At 35.4% G+C, this 14456-nt stretch overlaps 1 protein-coding gene across 2 annotated transcripts in view; it reads right to left on the bottom strand.

Annotated features, from left to right (window-relative positions):
• PSMG1 (proteasome assembly chaperone 1) overlaps nt 1-14456 on the bottom strand; it is a 28768-nt gene that overhangs the window by 3997 nt on the left and 10315 nt on the right. Inside the window, exons 2-6 of one of the 2 annotated variants that reach the window (XM_043991195.1) lie at nt 14305-14411; nt 11461-11612; nt 8943-9005; nt 8089-8287; nt 6138-6274 (exon numbers count right to left, since the gene is read on the bottom strand). In XM_043991195.1, coding sequence (XP_043847130.1) covers nt 6138-6274; nt 8089-8287; nt 8943-9005; nt 11461-11612; nt 14305-14411 — 658 coding nt within the window. The remainder of the gene's footprint in view (nt 1-6137; nt 6275-8088; nt 8288-8942; nt 9006-11460; nt 11613-14304; nt 14412-14456) is intronic. The other variant, XM_043991196.1, reaches the window with a different exon arrangement.

The raw sequence follows: 14456 nt of genomic DNA, 5'->3' as shown, positions 1-14456 counted from the left end.
CCTGAGGGAGAGGGCAGTGAAACACAGAGGGGAGTCAGTCAGTCTTCTTCCTAAAGAGTTTACTGTGGGTAAGAAGTCCACCAACTTGTGGACATTGAGGATTCCCAGTTTCTTTTTCTTCTTTTTTTTTTTAACCAGTTCTCTCTCAGGAGACAGAGCATTTTTCATCATGAGTCTCTTAGGATTGACTTATTAGATCATTGTATTGCTGAGAATAGCTAAGTTATTCATAGTTTTTTGTCATACAATATTGCTGTTACTGAGAACAATGTTCTCTTTGTTCTGCTCACTTTACTTTATATCAGTTATATCATATTTCCAGGTTTTTCTGAGATCATCCTGCTTGTCACTTCTTATAGCACAATAATATTCCATTACAATCAAATATCACAACTTGTTCAGCCATTCCTCAGTTGATGTGCATCCCCAAAATTCCCAAATTCTTTGCCACAACAAATAGAGCTGCTATAAATATCTTTGCATAAAGTTCTTCTTTCTCTCTCTGGGATACCACCCTAGAAGCAGTATTGCTGGATCAAAGGGTATGGATGGTTTGGTAGCCCTTTGGGCACAGTTCCAAATTCTTCTCCAGAATGGTTAGATGAGTTCACAATTCCACCAACAATTCATTAGTGTCCCAGTTTTCCCACATTCCCTCCAACATTTGCCATTTCCTTTTTTGTCATATTAGCCATTCTGATAGGTGTGAGGTGGTACCTCAGTGTTGTTTTCATTAGCATTTCTCTAATCAATAGGGATTTGGAACACTTTCATATGATTATAGCTAGTTTTGATTCCTTCATCTAAAACTGACTATTTATATCCTTTGACCATTTATCAATTTGGGGGATAACATTTTTTTATAAATTTGACTCAATTCTCTATATAGTTGAGAAATGAGGCCTTTTTTCAGAGATACTTGCTATAAAAAGTTTTTCTGTTTTCCTTCTAATTTTGGATTGCATTGGTTTTTTGTTTTTTTAGTGAGGCAATTGGGGTTAAGTGACTTGCCCAGGGTCACACAGCTAGTAAGTGTTAAGTGTCTGAGGCCGGATTTGAATTCAGGTCCTCCTGACTCCAGGGCCGGTGCTCTATCCACTGCACCACCTAGCTGCCCCTGCATTGGTTTTGTTTGTTCAAAATCGTTTTAATTTTATATAATCAAAATGATCAATTTTACATTCCATAATGTTCTCTACATCTTGTTTGGTCCTAAATTCTTCCCTTATCCATATACCTGACAAGTAAACTATTCCATGCTTTCCTAATTTGCTTATGGTATCACCCTTTATGTGTGATATTGGTGTAAGGTGTGAGATGTTAGTCTCTCCTTAGTTTCTGCCATATTGTTTTCTAGTTTTCCTAGCAGTATTTATTAGCAAGTTTTTGTCCCAAAGCTTGGATCTTTGGGTTTATCAAATGCTAGATTATTATGGTCATTTATTACTAAGTATGGTATACCTAATCTATTCCACTGATCCATCACTCTCTTAGCCAGTACTAGATTGTTTTGATAATAACCACATTATAATACAGTTTGAGATCTGGTACTGCTTAGCCCCCTTCCTTCATGTTTTTTCATTGATTCCTTTGATATTCTTGACCTTTTGTTCTTCCAGATCAATTTTGTTATGATTTTTTCTAGCTCTATAAAATAAGTTTTTGGTACAATGCTGAATAAGTAAATTAATTTAGGTAGAATTGTCATATTTATTATATTGGCTCAGCCTACCAATGAACAATTGATATTTCTCCATTTGTTTATATTTGACTTCATTTGTGTGAAGTGTCCTTTAATTGTGTTCATATAGTTCCTTGGGTTGTCTTGGTGGGTAGACTCTCATTCGTTTTGTATAGTCTACAGTGATTTAAAATGAAGTTTCTCTTTCTATTTCTTCCAGCTGGACTTTGAACTTTGTTGGTAATATATAGAAATGCTGACGATTCATGTGGGTTTGGTCTGCAACTTTGCTAAAGTTGTTCATTATTTCAACTAGTTTTTAGTTGATTCTCTAAGCATACCACCATATGTTCAGAGTGACAGTTTTGTTTCCTTATAGCCTATTCTAATTCCTTCAACTTCTTTTTCTTCTCTTATTGCTATAGCTAGCATTTCCAGTAAAATATTGAATAATGATGATGATAAAGGCCATTCTTGTTTCACTCCTGATTGTATTGGGAGGGCTTCTAGCTTATGCCCATTACAGATAATACTTGCTGATAGTTTTAGATAAATATCACTTATCATTTTAAGCTAAGCTCCATTTATTCCTGTTCCCTGGTATTTTTAATAGGAATGGGTATTGTATTTTGTCAAAGGCTTTTTCTGCATCTATTCAGATAATCATATGATTTCTGTTAGTTTTGTTATTGATATGGTCAAGTATGCTGATAGTTTTCCTAATACTGAACCAATCCTCCATTCCTGGTATAAATCCCACCTGGTCATAGCGTATGATCCTTGTGATATATTGCTGTAACTTCCTTGCTAGGATTTTGTTTAAAATTTTTGCATCAATATTCATTAGAAAAATGGATTTGTATTTTTTCTTTTTCTATTTGAACTCTTCCTGAGTTAGGTATCAGTACCATATTTGTGTCAAAAAAGGAGTTTGGGGGCGGGTAAGGTGGCACTGAGGCAGCTAGGTGATGCAGTGGATAAAGAATGGGCTCTGGATTCAGGAGGACTGTGGTTGACCCCGGGCAAGTCACTTAACACTCATTGCCCCGTAAAAAACAAAACAAAAAACAAAAACAACAAAAACAAAAAGGAGTTTGGTAGGGACTCCTTTGCCTATTTTTTTCAAATTGTTTCTATAGTACTGGAAACAATTGTTCTTTTTTTTTTTTTTTTTTGGTGGGGCAATGGGGGTTAAGTGACTTGCCCAGGGTCACACAGCTAGTAAGTGTCAAGTGTCTGAGGCCGGATTTGAACTCAGGTACTCCTGAGTCCAGGGCCGGTGCTTTACCACTGCGCCACTTAGCTGCCTGACAATTGTTCTTTAAATGTTTGGTAGAATTCACTTGAGTACATTGGCCCTGGGAATTGTTTCTTAGGAAGGACTTGTTCAATTTCTTTTCCTAAGATTGGGTTCTTTAAGTATTCTATCTCCTCTTCTGTTGATCTGGGCAATTTGTATTTTTTAAGTATTCATTCATTTCATTTAGATTGTTAGATTTACTGGCATATAACTGGGGAAAATAGCTCCTAATAGTAGTTTTACTCTCTTCTTCCTTGGTGGTGAATTCACTCCCTTCATTTTTTTTTTTTTTTGGTGAGGCAATTGGGGTTAAGTGACTTTACCCAGGGTCACACAGCTAATAAGTGTCAAGTGTCTGAGGCTGCATTTGAACTCAGGTCCTCCTGAATCCAGGGCCAGTGCTTCATCCACTGTGCCACCTAGCTGCCCCCATTCCCTTCATTTTTGATACTGGTGATTTGAGTTTTTTTTTAAAAAAAAATCAACCTAACCAATGGTTTTTCTATTTTATTGGATTTTCCATAAAACCCAGGTTCTAGTTTTATTAATTAGTTCAATGGTTTTCCTACTTTTGATTTTATTAATTTTTCCTCTGATTTACAGGATTTCCAATTTGTTATTTATTTGGAGATTTTCAATTTGTTCTTTTTTCTAGTATTTTTAGTTGCATGTCCAATCCATTAATCTGTTCTTTATCTTTTATTAATGTAAGTATACAGAGATATAAAATTTCCCCTAAATACTGCTTTGGTTGAATCCCATAAAAATTCTGGTGTGTTGTCTTATTGTTGTCATTTGAGGATTCCCAGTTTCAGAGGCTTGAAGCAATGGAACTGAGAGAGGATAAGGGGGAATACAAGGGGAGGGGGGGAAGAGACCAAAGTTCCAAAAGCCAAACTGGGTAAAAGCCTAGTTTTCAAGCAGATAAAGTAACAATGAGACTCAACTACATAAGCAAAATTGAAAATGAAATCAACCCTTAGAAAGTTCAAGATCCAGCTCCCTCAATCAAGTTTTGGGGACTACAGTGGCTAGCTCAGAGGATTTCAGGAACAGTTCAATAAACTACTGACATTTGCTTCCCCATAATCTAAGAGGGAAGCCTAGAGGGTTATTGGATTCTTTTAGATTTTGGAAAACTTGCTATCTGGATATCCTGATGGTCCCCATTTACCAAGTCAGTGTCTTTCAAGTGGGGCCCAGATTAGGCTAAAATGATGGAAAATGTCAAGTAGGCTGTCATATCCAAAACAGAGGGGGAGGAGAGGGAGCTTAAGGTGAATGGTCTCAATTTTTCCCCCCTGAGGCAAGATTCTCAGCTAAGAGTGAGGAGAGAGGAGTCACAAGAAGTCTGAGTAGGAATGAAAAGCTTTGGAAAGGCCACTGTGGAAAGTGGGATAGTGAGCTGATATGAAAGAACTGCCTAACAGCAGTGAAGGCCCAGTTAAGGGAGATTTTTTTTTTTGGTGGTAGCCAAAAATGGGAAATTAAGGAGATGGGTAATGGATAAAAAGTTGTGGTATGTGAAAATAATGGGATGCTGCTGTGCCACAAGAAATGTATGAACAATTCCAAAGGAAATTGGGAAAACTTTTATGAATTGATGTAAAGGGAAGTGAAAAGAATTAAGAGAACAATTTATATAATAATAATATTATAGAGAAAAACAACTTGGAAAGATTTTTTGGATGATAAATGCAGTGGTAATACAAAAGAATGAAGATGAGAAATATGCTATTCACCTTCTGAAAGTGACGTGATAAACTTAAAATGCAAAATGAGACATTCATTTTTTGACATGGCTTAATGTGGGAATTCATTATCCTGTACTATGTAGATTTATTGAGATTCGTTTTTCTTTTTTATAAGTCTGTTTAATGGAGAAGGGTTAGATTAGTTTTGAAAATTTTTATTACTTCAAAACTAACCAAAAAAATTTAAAAGGAAATAAGGGCAAGGACAAAATAAATGAACATTTCTTGGAAAAGTTTCCAGAAAAAAATGTTACTTAAGAAGAAGTAAGGTGGGGGGGGGGGGAAGAGAGAGATAGAGCACCAGCCCTAGAATCAGAAGGACCCGAGTTCAAATTTGGCCACATTTTACACTAGCTGCCCATGCATTTCCTGCCCACTCTCATCTCTCCCCTACCCTACTGACCTTTCTCTTTCTCTGCCCAGATAAAAGTATGGTTTAAAAATCTCCCCCTACCCCTAGATTACTACTATAGCAGGTAAGAGAATAAAATAATCAATTTGAAGAAAAGGAAGGAGCTTCGAAGACAGCAGTGATAAACTTCAGAAACATTTACTCAATTCCAGTCAATCTTTTACTTTCTCTTCAGAGAAATGTAACAACTTTTCCTAGTTTGATGTAAGATTCCCTTATTATTTTATTCATTCACATATTGGTTTAGTTGTTTTATTCCACTTTATGTGTGCCCTGTTCATATGGGCTCATATATTACATTAATTGCAAGATCATAGACTTAGAGCCAGAAGGAACCTAATTTACCATTCCACCCCATTTCTCACCCCCATATGATGAAACTAAGACTAAGAGAGATTAAGTGACTTGCCCAAGGTCACAGAGGTAAGAAAGTAGCAAAGCTAGGATTTTAAATCAGGTCCTTTGACTCCAACTCTAGCACTTTTTCAATTGTATCATGCTGCCTTTCTTCTTTGCTTTCATAAGTAGGAAAACAAGTCAAAGCAAGGGCCCATGCACAATTAAATGCTTTTTGATGAAGATATGATTAGTTGCATACATTATATCTGAAGTAAAGAGTTGAACAAACATTGTGGAATAAGTTATTTTTAACACAAACTAGAAAGTACATGTCAGAATAAAAAGAGAAATAGAGTACCTTTGTATTAACTGTTCGTTTTATACATACATACATACATACATACATACATACATACATACATATATATATATATATATATATATACACACACCTATTTATATGTGTATGTTTGTGTGTTAAACTGCTATTAAAAAAAGATGCACATAAAAATACAGAATAAGCAAATTAAATATCTGGAATAGGAAGATTATCTTTGGCAAGGAAGTGACTTGGCTTGAGCTGCTTGTGTTTAATAAAATTAAAATAATATTAAAATACATTTTTATCATATAAGCAAACAAATAACTTACCTTAACTAATCCTTTCAAGCTTTCCGAACTAAGTATTGGTTTGAAAGCTTCAACTGTAACTAGGTCTAGTTTCATTACATCAGTGTAACACAGGTATAAGATTGCAGGAATTCTCCACACTTGACAGTAACTCAGAACTAAAAGTAAACAAGAAGGATGAAAAAGAATGAAATTTAAGTCAATTAAAAGTAAACCTTATAGATATTAAAGGCAAGTCAGTGAAATCTCAGTTACTTTTGCGGTATGTATTAGCTCAAATAATAAAGAGATTTCAATTTACTTTAGAATATATACTTTCTCCCAGCACATTTATCCTCTTAATCCTAAAATCCTTTTAAAAAAATTCAGTTAAAAGTTCATTATGAGAGGGCAGCTAGGTAACGCAGTGGATAGAGCACCAGCCCTGGATTCAGGAGGACCTGAGTACAAATCCGGCCTCAGACACTTGATACTTACTAGCTGTGTGACCCTGGGCAAGTTACTTAACCCTCACTGCCCCTCAAAAAAAAGCTTCAGTGAATAGAAAATGGTAATATTTACTTATAGTAATATTCTGGCATAATTACCAATAACTATAAGATACTCTGGGGGCAGCTAGGTAGTACAGTGGATAGAGTATAGGACCTGAAGTCAAGGAAAACTCTTCTTTCTGAGTTCATATCTGGCATCAGAAACTTACTAGTTGTATGACTCTGGGCAAGTCTTTAACCCTGTTTGCCTCAGTTTCCTCATCTGCAAAATGAGCTGGGACATTAAGAGTTGGACTGAAAACAACAACAAATGAGGTACTCTAAAATTTAATGCTAAAACCAAAGTTCAACATCTGATAGTAACTACGAAGCTAATTAAAAACATATTAGCCGGGGCAGCGAGATGGCGCAGTAGATAGAGCACCAGCCCTGGAGTCAGGAGTACCTGAGTTCAAATCCAGCCTCAGACACTTAACACTTACTAGCTATGTGACCCTGGGCAAGTCACTTAAACCCAATTGCCTCACTAAAAAAACAAAAAAACAAAAAACCATATTAGCCTCACCAGTGTAGCTGTTAGTAGACACATATTTCACAAAAACTTGTAACTAAGCATAATTTGTTAGTAGTCTGAGAGGTATCAAAATTCAAATTGTGTGTATCATGACTAAAAGATAATACATGGAAAGTCTCTATTATTGTGCATAGTAAATCAAAAGAACATAATGTGAATCTGGCAATTAAAAAATATTAAGCCCAAAACACAATTTATATTCATAAAAAACAGTATAAGTAATGGAAACAGGCTACTTTACTAAAAATACCAAAATTAAATACTTTCCTTAAAATATTAAATTTAAAAAATATTCAATAAGCATTTTTTAAAAGTGTCTCCATGAATGTTGCCAAGTGCTAGGGATAAAAAAAAAACAACAAAAATGAAGTAGTCTTTCTCTTTCCCTCAATGAGCTGTTTTTTATATATATATATATATATTTGCTGGGCAATGAGGGTTAAGTGACTTGCCCAAGGTCACACAGCTAGTAAGTATCTGAGGTCATATTTGAACTCGGGTCCTCCTGAATCCAGGGCCAGTGCTTTATCCACCGCACCACCCAGCTGCCCCCTAACTGTTATATTTTATTGGGGGAAAACATATATAGAGAAATAAGTAAAACACATACACAAAGTAAACACTTTGTGGGGAAGGAAGTAATAGTTATTAAAGGGAAAGCTAAGTTAAGTTTTGCTGTCATAAAGGTTCCTTTTATAAAATCTAAATTCTCAGAAGTGAACATAACAGTTAATTTTATTCTAACTAGGCCATAAGATCAGCATGCCTAAGGTACTAAGGTTTAATAATCAATAACTTTCCATTACTCAATATACCTAAAGAGATCACAGAGAAACAAAGAAACATTCCTAAGCTACCGAGCTAGAAATAATAATAAAAAACATTAAAAATTGTATTTAAAAATCACCTGCAGCAGGAAGATCATGTACAATATTTGGCTGTTCTAAGAGCGTACAGCAGGCAGCATCTTGGAAAGTCTGTGTTTTTAGGGCTTTCAGGAAAGGAGAAGGAAGGTTGCTACTGGATTCTGGAGTTTTATAGTCAGTCACATGACGAGATGTAAGAATAGTTATTTGTAAATTTGTCTTTGGAGAAGAACCAAAAACCTGGTACAGAAAATTAATTTTAATACCATAAGCATAATTGTAATATTTTGTCAGAAAACTGAGAATTGTATTTATTGTATACTAATTTTCTTTTTCTAAAAGATAATACAATCTGTTAGAAGCCTGTACTTTTGGTACTATCATTTTGGATATGTAATTTAACTACTCTGGGTGTCTTGGTTCTTCATTTGGAAGATGAGTGAGTTCAAACAAGAGATTTTTCCAAATTCTTAAATTCCTAAGATTCTTTGACACTTATGAATCACAAAGAACATAATTATTTGCAAATTAGGATTAAAATGAATGGCAAATTTAAGGATTTTTAAACTATTATACAAATGACTTATAAATACTAATTTCCTTATCCTATCCCAGTCTTGCAAAAAACAAAAATGCAATTAACACAAAAACATTTTCACTAAGATTTTAATTAGGAAGTGCAACACTATTTATGCAGGTAATTCTCCCCACTATCTTGTATTGTGTAGAAGAAATCTGATTATTTTTAAATTATTGGTCTTGTCTTAATAATGAAAGATCATGAACTCTTTAAGGCCAAAGATCATAGCCTGTATTTCTTTATCACTGTTGGCCCTAGCACAATGCTGAGCAAATGCAGATGTGCAAAAAACCCCATTTTTTTCTATAAATTTACCTTTTCAAGCCATTGATATTGTTGATCTTCAGCAACATAGCAACTGCACTGGCACAGGAAAACCTAAACAAATTTGAAGTGTTTTGTCAAGCCACTTATTTATATCATGGAATCTTATGAACATATAACTAGTATGAAACACAGCTTTTAAAATTTGTTCTCAAGTATGCTATTGGAATCGTTTATTTTGTTTTTGTTTTAAATGAAAATTAAGCAATCAAGATAAAATCAACAGAGGGGTACATTTTAAATTCCAAATCATGATTAATACAACAACACATACTTTTCAGCTGGCCTGGCAACTAAAATAAACTAATGATGCCTACTGTAGATGGCTTCATTTTAGAAAACAAAGTTCTACATATGCTTGTATATGAAATGAGTAACTCTGCACACTGAAGGAACCCTATTCCCTGCAAAAAGAGGTTAGCTGATTGTTAGTATTCTATTTCTTATATTGCCAATTCAGGAGTACCTGAGTTCAAAATCGGCATCAGACGCTTGACACTTACTAGCTGTGTGACCCTGGGCAAGTCACTTAAACCTCATTGCCCCACCAAAAACACACACACACACACACACACACACACACACACACACACACACACACACACACAAAAGAAAGCAATGCTAATGGAAGAACACAATCTGTAATATACCTGGGACTAATTACTTACTTTAGTCAGTGGGAATATAAAATTGTTGGATTTGGAGTCAGAGGACTGAAATTTAAATCTCAGCTCTGCCACTTGGTAAGCCTGGCAAGTCACATCAATTGTCTAGACCAGATTACCTCTACATACCTTGCAGGTATAAATCTATGATCCTATGATTAAGCTCATCTTCAAAATGGCCTCACACACTCACTAGCTGTATGACCCTGGACAACTCACTTAACCTCTGACTCAGTTTCCTCATTTGTAAGATGGGAATAATAACAGCAGCTCTGTTATTATTATGAGGATGAAATGATATAATAAATGTAAAGTGCTTAGCACAGGGCCTGTCACACAGGAAGAGTTCTATAAATTATCGTCAGCAACAATACAAAAGATAAGTTAACTAATGACAACTAATTCAGCTGTTGCAGAATTCACAGGATCCTTGCCTTGATTCCCCTAAGGTTCAACAATTGAATGATCCAAAGGAGGCCACAGGAGGAAAAACAAAAAGCATCTTGAATTTAGAAGATGACTCAAATGGATCTGGACTCTCCTTGATTTGGGAGTTCACGGCAATGATGAGGATATCAACCAGCTAACAGCTGCCCATCCCATGAGATGGCTGTACATCTTCTAGTAAGTTCACCACAGAGGACCTACTCGACCTCCTGGAGATCTTCACTTTTTCCTTATTTTGAAAGAGAAGCAGCATGGCATTGTGTCTATCCATATGTCATTCCTTTGGCCTCACCCCGTAACCAGCCCATTTTCTCTCTCTCTCACAGAAGTCCTTGATCTTATACTTATATCTTAACTCATTGTTCTTAGAAGTTCCTCACTGGTTATTATGTTGCAGCCTACTCACCTCCCGCCCCAGCCCACAAGCACCTTTGTTTCTCCATGTGATTTTCATTTTATTTATAGAGATTTGTTCTCCATTTCTCATTACCACATTAGACACTGGTATAATGTTGTAATTTAAGAGATGAGGGGCAGCTAGGTGGCGCAGTGGATAAAGCACCGGCCCTGGATTCAGGAGTACCTGAGTTCAAATCCGACCTCAGACACTTGATACTTACTAGCTGTGTGACCCTAGGCAAGTCATTTAACCCTCATTGCCCTACCAAAAACATAAACCAGAAAGAAAAAAAAAATTTAAGAGATGAGCCTCTGTTTTCATGGGAAGCTTGGAGTCATCAAAATAACTTTGCAATACCCCAAAGGTAATCCAATATGATCCTTAATGTTTTGATCCTTTGAATCATTACACAACTCTTCCAGAAGGCTATGTAATGTTCTGGGGCTTGATACAATTAGTACAATGTCATCTATGTCTGATGTGACTGGAGGACCTCACCATCCACAAAGATTCTCTCTTCAACTTGGTCTCTGTACTAGATCTCTTCTAGTGAGATGAACACCTATGGCAAACATACATCTTCCTGTTTTGTTTTGATTTTTACTGTGCTTAATGTTTATGACCAGAAGTTCATAACCTTGAATAAAGTTATTTCTATTGTTATAATTTTGAAGGAATCTTGAATGCTTTTGATGTATGTGTGTGGATGGGAGGTATCCAAAATCCTGAGTTGCTTGATTAAAAAAACCAAAACACTTTATTTATAAATAAATTAGAATCTCGGGATGTACATCTACATATTCAGAGTCCAAACAGATAAGTTTAATTCTACCACTTAGATGTGGGACAATATATTAATAAATTACTAAATCTCTCTGAATTCCAGTTTCCTTATTGGTTATAAAACAATAAAGGTTAAAAGATTTCTTGTAGAAACTCAGTCTATGCTTCTATTAAACCGCACTTAAATTTCCATTTCAATACAAATTTCACTTACTGTGGGATCTGACTTTAGACGGTAGAACACACAAAAAGCATCTGTTGGGGAAAGATTTGTTGTATCTGTTGTTCTGCACCATTCATTCCATAGCTTAGTGGATCCAATTTCCTCCCAGGTTCCTGAATTCATAACAAATGAAGACAAAAATGCTAGGAAGAAAAAATTAACACATATCACTACTTTTATAACTTTATTGTATTTTATTACACTATGAAGTGATTTTTTAAAATTTAAGTAATTTATTTAGTATAAGATAAAACATATGAGAAACAGGATTAAACACTAGAAATGGCAATGAACTTAAGAGTCCAAATGCCTAGGTTCCAGTTCAGTGCAGTGACCTCATTACTGTGAAGCTCCATGAAAATTAACAAGTTAGAGATGATCCCTGGTGGCCCTTTCAGTTCTAATAGTCTACAATTCCTAGTTGATTATGCAAACCAAGTTAGCCACTGTGTCACAACTTTTCTACAAAGGAAGAAAATGATCCTAAGCTTAAAGACAGCTAATAAAACAACATACAATTTAAAACAACTCTGAGGTACCACTTCACACCTATCAGATTGACTAATATGACAAAAAAAGGAAAATAAATGTTGGACAAGCTGTGGAAAAATTCAAATACGGATGCATTGTTGGCGGAGTTGTGAACTGATCTACCCATTCTGGAGAGCAATTTGGAACTATGCCCAAAGGACTATGGGGCTCTGCATACCCTTTGACCCAGTAATACCACTACTAGGTCTGTATTCCAAAGAGATGATAAAAAAGGGAAAAGGACCCACACATACAAAAATATTTTTATTTGTGGTGGCAAAGAACTGGAAACTGAGGGGATGCCCATCAATTGGGGAATGGCTGAACAAGCTGTGGTATATGAATGTAACGGAATACTATTGTGCTGTAAGAAACGATGAACAGGCAGATTTCAGAGAAACCTGGAAACACTTAAGTGGACTGATTCTGAATGAAGTGAGCAGAACCAGGAGAATGTTGTACATACTAATGGCAACATTGTGCGATGATCAAATGTGATAGACTTGGCTCTTCTTAGCAATACAATGATCAAAGACAATTCCAAAGGACTTATAATAGAAAATGCTTTCCACATCCAGAAAAAAAGAACTGTGGAATCTGAATGCAGATTGAAACATACTATTTCTATGGTTTTTGTTTTTTGAAGTTTTTCCCTTTTTTCTAATTCTTCTTTCACAACATGACTAATGTAGAAATATGTTTAATGTGATTGTACATATGTAACCTATAACAGACTGCTTTCTGTCTTGGGGAGAGGGGAGGAAAAAAATTTGGAACTCAAAATCTTATAAAAAACACTATTAAGATTGGAAAAGAAAAAGCCAATCATAAACCTGGGAAGGTGGAGGGATTTGGGTAGTCTTGTGGTATAATCAAATACATACATTAACATGAATCCTTTCTACAAACAGATCTAACATCGCTATGCAACTATGGCTATGCTACTTAACTAGGGGATAAAAATACATACAAATTACCATGTTGAGTCCAATTCTTTAATGTATAATTTAGAAAACTAAACTTGTGTAAACCTCTGGAATAAAGCAACTGCAAGTGGAAGAGAAAGTTGTTGGAGGAAAGGTCCTTAATTGCAGTCTTTGCTTAACAGTAAGGAAACCACTGCCACCCCAGGCAGTCGATTCCATTTCTGGATAGGTTTAATTATTAGGACGAAGAGACCTAAGAAAACAGAGAGACAAACCAAAGACCCAAGTAACTTCCATTTTGTCATCAACCTCTTAGTCAAAATGGTGGGTCTCAATTTTGTCTTTTCACTCCAAATATAGAGAACTATACTATGTTGCCTTAATTACAGAATGCCTTGATTTCAAAAGAATCCAAAGGACAACGGAAAGACACCCGGTAGACAAGAGTCATACATTAGCAAATACGAACTATGTAAGAAAAGTAAAAAAGGAAATGAATTGTATATTCAGAACGAGATACAACAGTTGGACAGCCTAATGACCAAGTTCTGGACATAACACTGCTTTAGCTTTGGTATTTATGCCTCATCTATTACTGGCCATTTATGAAGGCAGAACAAAACACAAATCATCAAAAACAAAACAAAACAAAACAACAAAAAACCCCAATTCTTCCCACAGCCTCCCTTTTTAGAAAGCTCAAGATCCTAGCTATCTCTTCAATTGCTCCAAGCTATTTTGCTTGGTTTCAACTCCACCATCATCATCTTCATCATGCTCTTGTTTTGTGTACCCTCTGTCCCCCTCCCTTTTCAGTTTCCTTTTGTGTCCTATCTTCTATTAGATTGTAAGCTCCTTAAGAGCAAGGACTGTCTTTTTTTTCCTTATCTATGTCCTCAGCACTTAACATGGTACCTGGCATGTAGCTGGCACCTAAAAAATTCAGGGATCTGTGAACTTGGAAGGAAAAAAATATTTTAATTAACTTCTAATTAAAATTTAGCCTTTCCTTCAATTAAACAGAGAAAAGCATATTTTAGCAGATAACCAAAGGGATCCATGACAAAAAAGCTGAAGAAACTCTGGCCTAATAGATACATATATAGCTAATGAGAAATTAAGAAGCACAGGCAAGGCCTTCAGTATGTGGGGAGTGAATCCTTGATGGAAGATTTATTAAAAACACAGAGATGAGAAATACACATAATGTGAAAGTAATGGGGTATGTAATGAAAGAAAAATAACTCATATGCATGAGATGGAGAATCTGCATGAATATATAATAATTTAAAATCTTATAATGGATACAGTAATTTTATACACATGCATACATATTTTTAAATTTTCGTAATTGATAGTTTGTTGCTCTTTCACTTACCTACAGCATTATGTCCTATGGCTATTATAAACTTTGAACATGGATATTGTTCTAGCAGGGGAATTTCCAAAGATACATTTGTCTGCCTCTGAAGGACCTCTACTTCTCTGTTAATAAGAAAGGAGTGATAATAAGGCAGAATTATCATTTTC

Source organism: Dromiciops gliroides, chromosome 3 (assembly GCF_019393635.1).
Source record: "Dromiciops gliroides isolate mDroGli1 chromosome 3, mDroGli1.pri, whole genome shotgun sequence".
Taxonomy (NCBI): domain Eukaryota; kingdom Metazoa; phylum Chordata; class Mammalia; order Microbiotheria; family Microbiotheriidae; genus Dromiciops; species Dromiciops gliroides.
The sequence above is the reverse complement of the archived record's forward strand: the minus strand, read 5'-3'. Positions and strand labels throughout refer to the sequence as shown.